Source organism: Pelobates fuscus, chromosome 4 (genome assembly GCF_036172605.1).
Source record: "Pelobates fuscus isolate aPelFus1 chromosome 4, aPelFus1.pri, whole genome shotgun sequence".
Taxonomy (NCBI): domain Eukaryota; kingdom Metazoa; phylum Chordata; class Amphibia; order Anura; family Pelobatidae; genus Pelobates; species Pelobates fuscus.
In genome coordinates, this window is record NC_086320.1 from 63,421,597 (window position 1) to 63,438,978 (window position 17,382).

Consider the following 17,382-nt stretch of genomic DNA (forward strand, 5'->3'; position numbering starts at 1 on the left):
GCGCTACACGTGAGGCCCTGGCGGCCGGGCCCCCCCAAGGCCGCCGGGCCCGTGACAACCGTTATGGTTGTCACCCCCTGATGGAGGCCCTGGTGGAGGGTGTGCTGCTGTTGCCGGGATGTCCCCCACCGGCGGGGGGGGGGAGGAAGGCTTGTGGGTGGTCCTCCGCAGTGTTAATATTGGCTTTTGGGGAGTCCCAGGCTGGGTGATCGGCCGCCTCACCCGCACCCTTACCTCCACTTAGGCCTCTAGTCAGGCTTGTCAGGCTTAAACAGGGATTTCAGGCTGGAGCTCGTGTTACACACGTCTGATCAGCTCCACAGCCAGGCTCTGCCACCCTTTATGCATTTTAATGGCTTATTTATTATCATTAAAGAACCATACATACTTTTTTTTTGTTAATACATGAATTATATGGCCAACACAGTCCATTCATCATATCACAAAACAGTTATTTCTACAATATTCTCGTGATTAACAGTTACATTTTCCATCATGATCTAACATTTAATCTTTTTTTTTCAATGATAAACACAGCTCTTATTTACGATTGGGAATACTAAAATCCCGAAACACGTGGAAATATTGCTTCGGGACGTCGGTGAATTCAGTTTTTCCATTCTACTTTTCTTTTTTTATGATTTTGAAAAAAAAAAAAAAAAAAAACTTTACAGGATTAATTTACTGGAAACTGTAGAAAGATAAACGTGCAGTGATTGCGGATAAGTGTTAGTGTTAGTGCTCCTTCTCTCTATTGCTTCTTTCACTCCATTGTGGGCTGGTTAGAATTTTCAAATGACAGATGACGTCACGGAAAAGCCCTGTCTCTGAGCCATCGTGCTTAATATAAACCAGGGGAGCTGAGAAAGCACAGCACAGCCAGAGAGGACTTGGATCCAACTATTCCATTCTGCATCAAACCAATATACTTTGCAGAGACTTAGTCTGACTTTGGAGACTAGTTAAATCTTCTTTTTTTTTATTTTCTGCTAAGCAAACCTTAAGAAAGGTAAGTGCGCCAAAGTCTTTCTGATGTAAATTCATTAATAAAAAAAAAAAAATGTAATGTTTTTTATCATTAAACAGCAAATGGTGATGAATTGAAAATATTTGCATTGAAAAAAAAAAAATCTTTAAATTAACTTTTTTTCAGCATGGCTGTTTTGGTCTATATTTTGCAATTCTGTTTTTAATTTACAAAGCCACTGTTTAGTGAATAAATCACATAGTGTATTTTAAAATGAAGTATGTTAGAGTGATGCGCGTTGATCTGCAGAATATTTATCACGTAGTTGTAGTTTCCAGAGCTTATCTGATTGCGTTTATGGTGTTAATGCAAATTGGAAAATGGATTTGCTTGTCGTTGAAGAGTTCAATGAAAAAGGGAATGTGGCACTGAAAGGATTAATGCAATCGTGAATATTTAATGTAAAATTAAAGTGAATAGCAGACTAGGCATTTTGCTGTTAATGATTCTAAAGATTTATTGTGAATTCTGCACATTATGTATGAGTATACTTCTGCATGTGAGAATTACATTATCCACTTTTCAATAGTTACATGGTTAATTAACCCCTTAACGACCAAACTTCTGTAATAAAAGGGAATCGTGACATGTCACACCTGTCATGTGTCCTTAAGGGGTTAAATTACGTTTTAACATGAATGTTGGGGTACTTTTCTGCAAGTAGAGGAAACAGCATGAGTATTGGGTTGGTCTCCATGGTGATTGCTGAACTTTTAGAACTTAGTCCCAGAATTGCTTAACTTACATATGCAGTGTTTAATACAGGGACAGCCTAATGGTACCCCTCCATCCCCCTCACAGGTTCTTGTTGAACCATGATGCTTTGACAGATTCAAGGCTGGTACAGCATCATGGGAATTGTAGTCTTATAATGGCTTCATTCTGGCTACCCTTTATTAAAAGACATTCGCAGCCTTTGTTTCGATCCTTAGCCTCTCTGAACATGGCCAAGCTGACTATTCTAGTTGCCCTTGTTGGTATGAAGCCATTCGGGTAACCTTACTAAACATGGTAAAATAAGTAGGTAATGCTAAACCCTGGTGAGGAGAGAATTACACATCCCAGATGCTGGGGCAAGCCATGTTTAGACAATGAGGACTAACCTGCCTGGCTACAATGATATGTTGATGTAAACACTTGGGATTTATGAGCTTTTAATTTACCGTGTGGAGCCTCTTGTGGCAAACCAAAGATGCTTCATTAGACATCCCTAGTGTTCAGCTCATTGGAAAACACAAGACAAATATAGATTGGTGAAAAAATTGCAACTTCTCTAATGTGATTTAATAAATAGCAAGATAATCTTTCACCCTCCAGGTACGAGCTCATTGGTGTGCACTCAAATCTAAATAGCGCTGTTTAAGACACATTGAAAAAAAGGTTATTAATATTTCAAAACACACTTTATTATTGGCTGGTCAATCTTTAGTTTTTTGTTTTTATAGCAGTGAGTTACAGTGTGATGATAATCAGCTAACAGGATGTTGACCAAAGTCTCTTGGTTGGAAAAAAAGTTCATTTTCTGCATTTTCTGAATTGGATAGTTTTATTAGCTGGGTTATTTTGAAATTAAGTTTAAAGACACCCAGGGAAAGAATTTGTGAAATTAGATGAGTAATTTACATATTGAAACAATGTTTTGAATGGAACGATAAGGAAGACTGAGGAATATTACGGGTGACAGGTGATGTGGGATGGGATGTTAGGTTACTTTTAGGGATTTTCTGCCATAATATAACATCTCTGTTAACACTCTTACCAAGACATTTTCCAAACATGCGTATTTATGCATTGAGTACACACAGATAATATAACTGGTATCTTTAGCGTCAAGTAGGAATTTATGGAACTATTCACATTAATATGTCCTTTATGACTACTTTGCTATATTAAGTAATTTGGATTTGTGTTGTTATTTAGCCAATGTGAATCACCTTGTTTATTCCTGTAAGCAGATGAACTCTTAGTACACTTTAGTAGTATGGACCTAATTGCTTTTCAAAAACAAAATTGTACAACATGCTGAAATCAATTATTTATTTATTTATGTACTGCACCAATAATGTGTTTTAACGTTTCTATAGGTTGGAACACCATGACTTTAAATGTGACAATGAGACGAAGCAGCACCACAGTGCAAACACAGCAACGTTGGAGTATTCCCGCCGATGGAAGGCAGTACTGTGTACAAAAGAACTCACATGCACAGCACAACCGCAAATACACCATCAACCCAGAGGAGTATTACCGGCGCAGCTGGTCATCGGACTCTTCAGACTCTGTAATTTCCTCCGAAAATGGGAATACATATTACCGCGTTGTACTAATAGGGGAACATAGTGTCGGAAAGTCTACCCTGGCGAGTATATTTGCTGGAGTCCCAGATTCTTTGGACAGTGACTGTGAAATGTTAAGAGGTACGTATAGAATACCTATCGCTGGTGGATCCTTATATATCATTATCACTGTACATTTTTGTGCTTTTTAAAAATATATATACATAGTTAGCAATGGTGAGTAGACAACCAATTTGCAAATTAATAATGCAGAACAAATAAATAATATATTTAGTAAACAACCCCCACCCCAAACAAGCAATACATACATAAAAAGAATGATGTGCATTTTCAAACAGAATACCCAGTTTTAGTATTATTTCCAATTACAAATAGTCCCTTTCATTTAATGTTATCCCTAACTCTACCCCATTTAATGTGTAAGTGGCTTGTGGGTTCCTTATTCCAAAATGCATGACTTTGCATTTATTTGTATTGAATCTCATCTGCCACTTGCCTGCCCCATCCCCCAATTTATCCAAATCCCTCTGTAGAGAAGTTACATCACGTCTTTTCTAACCTAATTTTGTATAATCTGCAAACATCGACAAATTACTTTCAAGGTCATTCAAATTATTTAGATGGAAGAGAAGTGGACCCAGGACACAACCATGAGGCACTTCGCTTACCACTTTTGTCCAATTTGTAAAAAAAAAAAAAAAAAGTGTTAACTAATGTCAATGCTCCCATATCAGTTTATCTTCTTGTGTAAGAATCAGTTCCAGATTTGTAGATATCAGCATTGACTTTGAAAGGAGTAGAGGATGTAGTGTTGCCCCTTTGGAGGTATGTCATTGTGATAGTATGCATGACGGTGAGACAAGCATGTGGGTGGAATATCTGTGATACAAGTATCACTGATGACTGTCAGTTCTGAATGCAAGCTAGGCTGGCTGCTGTGCTGGAGAACCCCCTTGAGCTACCCCAAAGTGCAGACCACTAAGGGGAGTTGGAGAAAGGGGGACTCGTCCAGGATGTAAATATTCACATTTACATTACCCATTGCTCAATGCATGCTGTAGTGATAGGAAACAGCTGTATATTGGGAGTTTGCAAGCACGAGCGAGGGGCTGTCACTTATATTGGGTCCTGTTGAATCTTTCACAATCACATACTGAGAATATGACAGTAACACAGGCAGTGACGTAACTCCTGGCAAATAGGAGTGCCAGTAGCTTCAGTGGGAAGATGGCACTGCCAATGGAGATGATAAAAGCAATACGTTTTACTTGAAGTTATCATTTCATTGTTCAGAGCTTTCTAATTATGACCAAAGATGTCATCTGTGTGTTTTTGGCATAAAGCATGTATATATTTACATGTACTTCAGGAGAAGTCGTGATATATATATATCAGTCGTATATATTTATATATTTTGCATATTCCATTTTTTAAACCAATAAAATTATCTTTCCAGTAGCCCAATACACTGTCCAACTTCTTCAAGGGTCACTCTAAGCAGATCTACTTGTCCATACCTGTTAAGGTCCATTTATTCTACATCAGCAAACGTAGGATTTTCCTTCTTAATCACCTAGCTGGAAGACATATCAGTTTGTAAATATTTGCATTGCCATCACTTGTGTGTTTGCTGGTGAATCCCGTTCACTTTCTTCTAGTTTCTTCCTGCAATGCACCCTACTGGCTTTCTATTAAACATAATTTTAAAGGAAAGCACTATAATTTAAAAAAAAATACAACGAAATTCCATTGCTGCTTGTTTTTTTTGTTTTTGTTTTTACATAAAAATGCTGATTGCCAACAAATGAATTACAATGTGTGTTGATCATTTTACAGCCTGTATTTTTGTGTAACAAATAAAAGTCAATAAATGTCTTTCATCTCTGACCAATCAACGGGAAGGAACACTATAGGGTTAGGAATACAAAATGGCCAATGTTCAGTTCAACTCCTGGCAACATTTTCACTAATTGTCCTTAAAATCTTGCTGCATTGCTTTGTCTGAAGCAACCACACAGCTGTCTGTGATGCTGGGAATGCCGTCACTAAATAGACCACCAAACAGTCATCCAAAATAGCTAAAATGGAAAAATATCTGAGCCAAACTATTATGACCTAAATTTAGCAAGTAAAAAATCAACTATTCATACATTCACTATTTAGTGAGAAAACCCTTAGGCATAGAGTAGCTAGCTTTGTTTTAAAGTTTCTATACCTTTAACCACTTAACCAAAGGGTTCAAAAAGTATGAATGACCATATATTTGGTGCACTTCAATATCGCTACTTCTTTGTTCATAAATGTTCCCACCTGGGCCCTGCATTGTAACATATATTTGTCATCCAACATCATGTAAAATCAACACCTAAATTATACTTCCAATTGATACACAGTTCTGGAAGCTGGCTACTGGTGTCACTATGCCAGGGCTGTCTGCAAGGGACTGTAGAAAAATAACTTTTTTTTTGTCCGTATCTTAATTTTGCTTTTTCTTTATTACTTAGCTAGAGACAGGATTAGCACCCTACAAGCAGTACGTACACACTAAGCACTGCAGTCACATACTGTACCCAGCTTTCACATTCTGCCCACAACTTTTTACATATTTGTTGCCAGGGGCAAGAGATGGCTGAAAGTTCTGTGCCCACTGGCACCTGAAATGTAAATCCAGACCTGTACAATGATCAGCCATGACATTAAAACCACTGACTGGTGAAGTCAATAACATTGATTATATTGTTACAATGTCAGGGAGCAAGTGAACAGTCAGTTCTTGAATTTCATGTGTTGGAAGTAGGAAAAATGTGCAAGTGAAAAGATCTGAGTGCCTTTGGCAAGGGCAAAATAATGATAGATTGATTGCTAGGACAGAGCATCTCCAAAATGGCAAGTCTTTTGGGGTGTTCCCGGAATGCAGTGGTTAGTACCTACCAAACATGGTGCAAGGAAGGACAACCAATGAACTGGCATCAGGGTCATGGGCACCCAAGGCTCATTGAGGCACGTGGGCAGTGAAGACTAGCCTGTGAGGTCCAATCTCACAGAGGAGCTACTTTAGCTCAAATTGCTGAAAAACGGAATGTTGGCCATAATAGAAAGATGTCAGAACACACAGTGCATGTTACGGCTGTGTAGAGGCAGACCAGTCAAAGTGTCCATGATGACCCATGTCCAGGGATGGACTGAAAACTCATGAGGCCCCTGGGCAATATGACATCATGGGGTCACCTTTTGCCTGCCAACTTGCAGGCTACACCCAAAAGCCCTTCCCACATACACACACATACTTGTGTTACAGAAAGGCTTGCAATGTGGGGGATAGAGCTTTAGTGGGGGATATTTGCTGTTGTGTGTAGTGTGGGTTGATAGGTGCTGTAATGGGGAATAGAGGTTGTAGTGGGAGGGATAGAGGTTGTAATTGAAGGACAGAGACTCTAGTGTTGGGGTTGGGTGGTTAAAGTTTGTAATGTAGGTTAGGGGCTGTAATGTGGGATAGAGGCTGTAATGGGGAAATAGCTGCTGTAGTTGGGGGTTAGGGGCTGTAGTATGGAAATAGGATTTTTAATGGGGGAATAGGCACTGCGGTGGGGAGACTTGGGCTGTAATTAAGAAATAGAGGCTGTAGTGGGGTATAGGGGCTGTAGTGGGGTATAGGTGCTGTAGTGGGGTATAGGGGTTGATGAATCACATTTTCCTTTAGATCAGGTTAAAGTCTGGGTGCATATGCATAATAAGAAATGTCAGCAGGATGCAATATGGGAAGAAAGCAGGCCAGTTTATGGAGGTACTTGTCAAATAAACATCTACATGAATGCCAAGACCCAAGGGTTTCCCAGCAGTGTTTTGCTCTGGGCAATGTTATGCTGAGAAACATTGGGTCCTGGCATTCATGTGGATGTTACTTTGACAAGTACCTCCTACCTAGAGATTGTTGCAGACCACGTATAGCCCCTTCATGGGAGTGATGTTCCATGATGGCTGTGGCCTCTTTTAGCAGGATAATGCACCCTGCTACACTGCAAGAATTGTTCAGGAATGGATTGATGAACATGAGAAAGAGTTCAAGGTGTTGTCTTGGCCTCAAAATTCCCCAGATCTCCAATTGAGCATCTGTGGGATGTAGTGCAACCTGCAGGACTTAAAGGATCTTCTGCTAATGTCTTGGTTCCAGATACCATGGGATACTTTCAGACGCATTAGAGCTGTTTTGGCAGCACGAGGGGCACCTACATGATATTGGGCAGGTGGTTTTAATGTCATGGCTGATCATTGTATAACACTCCAGTAAAATGCCATTATTTTTGAAAAGACAAATATTTCATCTTTTTTTTGGGTGCGGGGGGGGTGGGGGGTGGGGGATGAACAATTAAATACAAAATATATTTGTCTAAAAGGTATCTGTCCGTCTTTCTCTCGTTCCATCTGTCACTCTCCGTCTGTCATCATATCTACCATCTATCTTAATGCATTTTAGTGCATAGAGAGAAAGCATTGCTGGAAATCTGACAACGAAGGACTAAAAAAATAAGAGCAATGGAAACTTACACCAAAACCTCCTCCTCGGGAATAAATAGGGTTAACAGTTGTTGCTGCTTTGTGAAGAAATATTTTCCATTACCAAACAAAGTTGGAGTTTATCATGATCCACATTAGGGCCGCTGCTTTATTCCATGCGAATGAATAATCTTTAGAACATGTGTAAAATATGCTCTAATATGCGGTCTTGGGGTAGATGGAAAATCATACGTCTCCCAGGAAATGTAGAATTAAATCCCCAATCGCAAGTGGAGTGGGGGAGAATGGGAATTCATTATATAATTGTATATACAATGATGGATATGGTACAGTTAGCAGGGGAATTAAACCATGTATAGGGGCTAAATGATACCACTATCGGACATAAACCACCCCCTATTTTGTTAATGCTAATGGCACAGTAGTATCTGTTCAGTAAACCAGGGACTGTGGGAAATGTACGCTAGAAATTACTTTTTCAGGCCTAAATGGACAAATTGGAAATAAAAAAAATCTCCAACTTTTATTTTTTCATTTATAAACATTTTTTTTTATCATTTAAAAATATGCTCTGTTTCATAAAATAATTTTGATTTACAGTGTGTAAATATGGCATGCCTGTAATTTAATGGAAAAACCTAAATATACCTGCTTTGCTTTACACCTGAAAATTAGATCTGTTTTTGTATGCTATTAAGAAAAACAAAAACATAATTGTAAAACATTTTTTTTTTTCCTTTTACAGAAAGTACGTATGAAAGAACTTTGATGGTAGACGGAGAAAGTGCAACTTTAATACTTATCGATATGTGGGAAAACAAGGTATGTTTCCTTACTTTTTTATTTTAAGTTTTAATTTTCCAAAACATCGAAGGATTATTTTGTTCTTTACTGGTCAAACAAGCCAGACAAAATAAAACGCTGTTCCAAACTAATCACGCTCCGAGTACAGTTTTTATTTCATGGTCCCAAATTAGCCAGAGGAAAATGCATCCAAATCTTTCTCATGCTTGATTGTTTGTTCAGAAAAGCTTTTATATTTTAAGCTGTGAATAAAACCTTCCAGGGCAAAAAATATTTCATGTGTTACTTAAAAGGGTTTCTAAACACAGGTCTATATTTAAGCAATAAAGGGTTTATTCACAAATCAAACAAATAAAAACTGAGGGTCACCAGATAACAACTCACAACAAATAGCCAACAAATGTTTTCTAGATTGGTAATTGTATCTCGAAGTGTATTGTTTACTTGGTGCTGATTAGGTCTCCTCCTCTGTGACATGACGCAGATGGGGAAACCTAGAGTACATACGCGACGAGCCCTGAGCACGCATTAAAGCTTCCCTTTTGGAAAACATTGGATCAATGCTTTCCTATAGGGAAACTGGAGATGTTAAATGTACTCATGCAAAGCGTGATTAAGTCTAGTGTCGTTTCATCAAGTTAAACTCCATTTGGGAGCAGGAAGCACCTCTAGTGGCTGTCTGGAGAATATCTGGAGACAGCCACTAGAGGTGGACTTAAAACTGCAATGTAAACATTGCAGTTTCTCTGAAACAGCAATGTTTTCAATTACAGGGTTAAGGGGACAGGGACAATGAACCCAGACAACTTCAAGTGAAGTGGCCTGGGTGCCTGCAGTGTCTCTTTAATAATATTTGTTTAGTCATAGCTTGGCTGTTTAGCCTAAAATGTGTAGTTTTTTTTTCAGTGAGTGTTACAGGATTTTTGATGCCATTTATTTAATCTATTGTACATTTTGTTCCTAACAAAATAAAAAATAAACAGCATAAATATTCCCATAAAAAGCTGCTAAAACCAAAATAAAAATGAAAAATGTCTATAAAATGTCCAAAAGTGTCTCAATAATGATGATCTGCTCGATAGAATAAAAGCCAAATGTTATAAGATCCTCAGATAAAACCAGGATGTAGTGCTTTCCATAAAACCAAAAGGTTTATTTAACACAAAAATGAACACTTACAAAATCCTAAATGGGTACAGGCATCTCAGGAGTGCAACCCTCCTTAAGTATAATCCAGATGACAGCAGATCAGCAGTCTGGTAACTAACATGTAGAGTGCTGGCTTAAAGGAATACCAGTTTTGGTGTATAGATCAGGCCCCTTTAGTCTTAGTGCTCAATTTTCAGCCATTTAGGGGTTAAACCACTTCTGCTTCTGTCTGTGCAGCCTTAGACTCACTTACACTGGCTGTGATTGACACAGTCTGCATTTAAAAAAAAAAATAGGTTTCATTTTCAATCAGATGTTAACTTGTTTTATAAATGTAAACATTTTCAAGTCCAGTATGGACATAAATGTAAACATTTTCAAGTCCAGTATGGACTGATATACCCATGCACTTCTCCACAGCAGATCTAAGCCACTCTAAGGGCTGAGAATAACTGTAGGGGTGGATCTGTACACAACAAATCTTTGCAATTACGCAAAGTTGTGATTGTGCTTGGAGTGACTTTGGAGTGCCTTTCTTATCCTAGCCATATTGGAAGAGCTAACTCTGGGCTGTACATTTACTTGGATTAATGCAACAAATATACAACGAAGAGAAAAAAGTTTTTTTTTTTTGTTTTGCTTTCTTTTTTGCGAATGCATGTCTCAAAGTTGAATGGTGCCATTCAACTTAGAGACACCACTTCCAAAATGCAATAAAAGGAAAGACTCAGTTGAGATGCAAGTAATACTTCTTATTTTACATTTAAAAAAATGACAAGATTTCAGCTACATTTATTTGGGACTGCAAAGGTGACACTTAAATTGACTTGTGAAATGTTTACAAGTCGATTTGGCATTAACACACCTCTCTTGTTTAATGAATAGATCCTTTAACAACTGTTAAAATGTTCACTTGAAATCAATATGACTTATCCAGCATTTGATAAATTGAGGTGGCTTACGCTGGTGGTATTGAATGTAAATTAGGAATCTTACACGTATTTAATGCACTTCTCTCATGTACCTTTTATTTTATTTCTTATTAACAGGATCAGGATAACTGGATTCGTGACCACTGTATGCAAATCGGGGATGCTTATCTAATAGTTTATTCCATCACCGATAGAGCAAGTTTTGAGAAAGCTTCTGAACTCCGCATTCAGCTCAGAAGGGCACGTCAGACTGAAGACATTCCAATCATACTTGTGGGAAACAAAAGTGACTTGGTCCGGTGCCGAGAAGTCTCTGTATCAGGTATGTAGACTGCAAGTATAAAATACATTGTATCTAAAAAGCACACCAATTGTTTTAGAAGACCTCAGCAAGTGAATGGTTGAATAAGAATAAAAAATAAAAAAACATGCATTGATTTGTGCTCGATAGAAATGCATTTTCTATCTATATTTTCATATATTTTCATATATTTTCATAGGGTGAATTTTTTTTTCCAACTATGCCTTACCTACTGAAGAATAGGGCAAGGAGAGGGGAGTATTTTACATGTTTTACATCACAAGGCCATTAGGTTTTGGGTTAGAATAGCATAAATGCAATATTTTCTTTGCAATATATTATAAGATTTTGCTTACAGAAGTCAGAATGTCTTAATCCAAAAACATTTTATTATTTTAAAAATGTCTTAAACAGAGTAGCTGAAATGGCCCAAAAGTTTCTGAAATAGCTAAATCAGTGGTCCCCAACCCAGTCCTCATGGACCACCAACAGTCCAGGATTGATGTATTTCCCATTTTTATTCAACTGGAGATACTAACGAGACCTTGACTCTTGGCAGTCCATGAGGAATGGGTTGGGGACCAATGGCCTATATCATCAAATATACCAGAGTTCAATTGCCCAAACTAGCATGCCCTTCACCAATATTCCTAAACGCTATATATACTATGGATCCAATACTTATTGTTTTGTTATTGTGAACACTAAGGGGGTTTTATGATCCATTAATAATGCAGATTTCACTTTTTTATTCTAGAAGGGAGAGCATGTGCTGTGGTGTTTGACTGCAAGTTCATTGAGACATCAGCAGCCGTCCAACACAATGTGAAGGAACTATTTGAGGGAATTGTACGGCAGGTACGTTTAAGGAGGGACAGCAAGGAGAAGAATGAAAAGAGGCAGGCATTCCAGAAAAGAAGAGAAAGCATCCCAAAGAAAGCCAGAAGATTCTGGGGGAAAATTGTAGCCAAGAAGAACAAAAGCATGGCTTTCAAGCTAAAGTCCAAGTCTTGCCATGACCTTTCCGTACTATAAATATCCTGGATTTGCAAAAACCCATAAAATGTGTTCTTTTGATGGACATCATTTGGCTATTATTGTGGACAATAAGCAATCTATATTAGATTGGATAATGCTACAATTTACTTGTGTCTTCCAGAACAATGATGAAGATTTACCATCACAGTTAGTTAAAATGGACATAAAACCTATTTGACATTGATATTTATACCCATGAACAAGTCTACTGGTCTTTTGCACCAGTGTGCCTAATTTTTCACTACGTTTTAATTTTTTTTTTATTACCTTGTTTTTCATTGAATTGTTTGTTTATTAAATGCAGTTTTCTTTGAAAGCTTAAATTGTGATAAAACAAATGGTGACCAGCGTATTGTGTCCATTGTGCTTGCCGATGTGTACACAAACTGTAGCTCTCTAATTCAATATGTTTTCTTCTTGCTTGGAAGACAATGTTTTATTGCCATATTGGTGCAAAAGAAAACAGGGGGAAACACTACCGCCATTTAGTCACACACCTCCCCCCCCCCCCCCAAAAAAAAAGAGAATAACTTTTATAAGGCCTATGTATTCGTGGAGGAAATTGTAGAATATGCTATCAAAGGTCTTCATTCTAAAGAATGTATTGCAAGTCAAAAAGGAACAGTGTGTTGAATTCAAAGTTACCCAAGGTTTTGAAAGAAGGTGCTATCTAAATTCTAAATCTTCCAGTTGCTAAAGCTACTGTTTTGAGTTACAAAAATAAATACACTGCTATATAATAATATTTATATAGAACTATTGGTGTGTGGGGAAAAAATATTTGGCATTATTGAATTACTACCAACAAGTATTATTTTCTTATACTACTAGAGCACTTTAATTTCCCGAATTTTCCTGAATTTGATGCAAGATCATAAAAACCAGACATGATTTACTGCTAACCATTGTAGTAGAACAATTTGTGGTGATCTTGCATCATGAGCTAGTGATATGTATCCTAAGTGTATATGGGAGTCTAGGATGGATGATATGGAGAGTTTCTGCCCAAATTGCCCTTACGTTTATTGTCATGGACAAAATAGATGTATATTGCACAGGTGCCTTATTACATTGGTTTAACTTTTTTTTAGTGAGGGATGGCCAGTGCATTGCTTTGCTACTGTCAGAAGAATATGAGAAATTGAAAAGTGTGAGAAAAGTCTAAATTTGTAGAATGAAATAGTAGAATGGACCATCTTGGTTTATTGACTACTGAACAACCACATTTTAACTTTCTGGCACTCGAGAAATTAAATGGGGACTTGAATGGTTTTAAGTTGTCTAATCGATTGCAGAGGTACGATTCTAGTTTGGATTGTTACAAAGCATTTATAGCTACAAATGTAACCATTCACCAATAAGAGTAACGTTTCCAATTTACAGGTTTTAGAGGTTTTTATCTATCAATATCAGTAACTATTATTTTTAACATCTTAAACATGGCAGCTTGGATTTTTTTTAAATTGGATTGTTTTATTAATCAAAATATACTGAAAACTAAATGAAGTAATTGCTAAAGGTTTTATCAATGGTAATCAGCCTCTGCAACTTAAAGGAATTGAGAGTCATTTGGTTTATATGTTAAGAACAATTTATGAGCTACCCTAAAGACAGTGCAACCACCGTGGACATTATTACAATATTCCTGCTGATTGCTCAACTGTTGATAATTGCTCAGGGCTACTATTTATATATAAATCCCACAGACCACGATAGATTGACTCCTATGAGTTACGTGTACCTGCTAAATACTAAGTGTATTCCTTTGTAACTCATTTAAAGGTCCTGTGATGGATGTTATCTTCCAATGAATATGTAGAATTCAGCAGTCTTTTCTCCTATATGTCTAGGCATTTATAGCGTTGCTATGATGATTAAAAAAGCATATGCATCGGGATAGATTGAACATTTACTAAAAAAGTGTATCACGAAGACATTCTGTGATGCTGACGGTCTCTTAGTAGATTAACTTTGTTGATTTGTATCATGTACCTATGTCTAGGGTTAAGATATCTTAAATTGCACAGATTAAAAAAAGAAAAATTAGATTACATCACTAAGAAATATGTTTTGGTCTCATGTCTGTATCTTGTCTGGGGAACTGTCAATGGTCTTCCATCATAGAGATTGACAACCTTTGTTTCATCTTGAAATATTACTCATTGTCTTATTTAATTTATTAATGGTAATATAATCAGAAAAAAAAACAACAAGAAATGGAAAAAATGAATGAAAGGTGGGGGAAATTCAGATTATTTTGGTGCATTACAGAAAATAAGTGAATTAATTGGTGGAGCAACAGCCCCTGCAGTCTCACTGCTTAGTTTTCCACCAATTAGAAGTTAAATCACTTTGTTTCTGCGGCTCTAGTCACACCTCCCTGCATGTGACTTAAACAGCCTTCCTAAACACTTCCTGTAAAGTGAGATATAATGTTTACACTTTATTGCGCAGTCTGTTTAATTTAAAATGTATTTTATCCTGCTTTTCTAATAGCCTTCTAGACCCTGCAGGACCTTTCTGTGTGTGACTACAGCTAAATTTACAAGGCAGGAGATAAACATTTCTAAAGCAAATTAACAGCGGATTGAAAATTAAAAAAATGTTATGCAGGTTGTGTGAGTCACATCCAGGGGAGGTGTGGCTAGTGCTGCATAAGAAACCAAAGTGATTTAATTCCTAAATGGCAGAGAATTAAGCAGTAAAACTGCAGTGGCATAATCTATACACTAAAATTGCTTCAATAAAATAAAGTTGTTTTGGTGCGTATAGTGTCCCTTTAATGACAAGGGTTATGGTTAACAGTAGGCCCTATAAAATGGCTTGTTGAGCAACATAGGAAATACAGCCCATACAAGTAGCAGTGACAAGTTAACCATGGATCTTAGAAATATAGAAGTCTACAATAAATATTTAGTGCTTGGATATGTCTGCCCATTTAAAGAAAAAAAAAGAGGAACATATGCTTTTTGCTATAATGCTTGTCATTGGAGAGTACATGATATATGTATTTATTGTTATATAGTTATCTATGAAATCTTGTTAATTTTTAACTTCTTTAAAAACTTTTTTCTTTTTTACTTTGTATATTTGGATTTCAAAAAAATAAAAACAAACAATCTAATGTATGTTTCCTGTAGTATTTTACAGATTTTTATTTTTTTTATACACATTCAGATTTTCATTTATGCACTTGCTATTTTAAAACAAGCCTCTAGTGCCCAAGAGGAGGTTGCAGTTTACTAACCATCTGGATTGGTTTGTGTTGTACAATGAATGCTTCCTAAGTTCATTTTTGGGGTGTTAAGGTTATTGTTGTCCAAAGTTTCATATGATCGACTTGATAAAGGAGCAGCATTATTTAAAGGGACACTATAGTCACCAGAACCACTACAGCTTAATGTAGTTGTTCTGGAGTTTATTGACATTACATTACAGCCTTGGAACACCTCTAGTGGCCACTCCTCAGACAGCCACTAGAGGCATTTCCTGGGTGTACAGTACCCATGTTCAGCAACTCCAAGCTCTGCATTGAGATGCTGAATGTTCCCCATAGAGATGTATTGATTCAATACATCTCTATGAGGAGATGCTAATTGGCTCAGCATGGTGATTTGCTGAGCATGCACAATAGCTTTTCAATGCTTTCCTATGGGAAAGCATTGGATTGGCCGAAATCATCAAGATTGATAATCTTAGCCATGGAAGCAGAGCCAGCCGCCGCAAGACCGGGCCACTTCAGGACTATAGTGTCAGGAATACATGTACACTATAGTGCTCCTTTAATCATTGTTAGTGTTGTCTAGGGGGGAGTTGTGGATTGCTAGGGACTCCCCAGTTTAGGTTAGGCTTCTGAAAAATAGCTTATAAAAAAAAACACAATAAAAAAAAAAAAGCAACAAACAAAAAACTAAATGGGTAACCGAGGCCAAAGACTCATAACACTGTAACTACTAAAAGCAATAAACTACAGAACATATGAACAGATCCAGAACAGGAATTGCTTTGCAAGAAGCAGATTTAACATTCTATTCTAATGTCGAAAGGCTATCCAGTTCAAAAGCTTGAAAGTTCTCATGTAGGAGAATTCGAAGTGCCACAACGTAAATCATTTTGCTGTGCTCCTTACATATCCCTCAGCCTACATACAACATATGAACATATGACAGGGTAATAAAATGGATATGTTTTCTCTTGGCTTGATGCAAACACAGGATGTTAGAATGTGGATGATGATCAAAACTTCACCATTGTCCGAAAATTTCTAGAAATATTGTAACAATATGGGCCAAATATTAGATCAGAAAGACAATAAAGTGAATGGAATACAGAGTAGGAGGAAATTGAAAAAAATGTTTAAAAACTGGTGTTCATAAGATATTCATGCAAAATGTTGTTATTATAATAATTCATAATATGCATTAAACAAGGAGTGATTTTCAGTCTTCCACATTAATCCGGAGGCCAATGATGGCTCATCCATTGGGATTCTTAGGACAGCACTCCACCAAATAATAGTTTTCAGAATAAAAAAAAAAGTCTAGTGTAAAAGAGTGAACTAATGGCACACATTATGATTAATGTCCAAATTGATATTATAAATTGTAAACATACATCATAAACATATACCACACAGTGCTGTAATTTACCCTTCCTTTTTCCAGTACAGCACAAATTGAAACACTGATAATGAATGACTGGGCATGTGCAGAATTTAGGTCGCTATTGTGAAATCTATCCAGTCTGAGAGCACCTCAGGCATGCTCAGTGTGCACCAAGATGTGAATTTTGAATTCCCTCTTTTAATCTTCTGTAGGGTGTCTGAATTCAGTGTATAATAGTTAAAAATAGTTAAAATCTATGTGAAACTTTTCACCAATGTAATGACCTCTGTATCTGTAATGCATCGTTTTTGGAGGCAATTCCTATAAAGGAAGATTTTTTTTTTTGCTCATTGCCTTCCCATTAGAATGGGGAGATTGGGTTTGGGTCAATCCCTACAGTTTAATGCTTTATTTTTTTTCTTCTGATTCCTATTGTTCCGCAAATGTAATGTATTTATCAAATGTATATTATCTTAATTTATTTAGTGTATGCCCTTGAATTAAGACAAACTACATTAATTTCACTTATTGGGTTTCTGGGGAGTGAACATGCAAGAGTGAATAGGTTTTCTTTTTTATATATTGGTCAATATAAAATTATTTTTACTGCATTTGTCACATCTTAAACAATATTAGATCTGATCTGATTTAGCAAAAATCATGATTACATTTTTCTTAATGCCCATAAAATATTTAAACCATGGCTGACAGACTA

General features: G+C 36.9%; 1 protein-coding gene across 1 annotated transcript; it reads left to right on the forward strand.

Moving 5' to 3' along the window:
• Positions 1 to 899: 899 nt before the first annotated feature.
• Positions 900 to 12,353, forward strand: GEM (GTP binding protein overexpressed in skeletal muscle). The gene is made up of 5 exons (XM_063450320.1): positions 900 to 1,009; positions 3,112 to 3,444; positions 8,585 to 8,661; positions 10,842 to 11,046; positions 11,783 to 12,353. The coding sequence occupies exons 2-5, from the start codon at positions 3,123 to 3,125 to the stop codon at positions 12,058 to 12,060; spliced, it is 882 nt and encodes a 293-aa protein (XP_063306390.1). The 5' UTR covers positions 900 to 1,009; positions 3,112 to 3,122; the 3' UTR covers positions 12,061 to 12,353.
• The last annotated feature ends 5,029 nt before the right edge of the window (positions 12,354 to 17,382 follow it).

What these genes read in the sequence shown, in the direction of transcription:
- GEM (XM_063450320.1), top strand. Translation starts at nt 3,123, where the DNA reads ATGACTTTAAATGTGACAATGAGACGAAGCAGCACCACAGTGCAAACA. An exon ending in TGACTGTGAAATGTTAAGAG is followed by an intron (nt 3,445 to 8,584) that starts GTACGTATAGAA and finishes TTCCTTTTACAG; the next exon opens with AAAGTACGTATGAAAGAACT. An exon ending in CCGAGAAGTCTCTGTATCAG is followed by an intron (nt 11,047 to 11,782) that starts GTATGTAGACTG and finishes TTTTTATTCTAG; the next exon opens with AAGGGAGAGCATGTGCTGTG.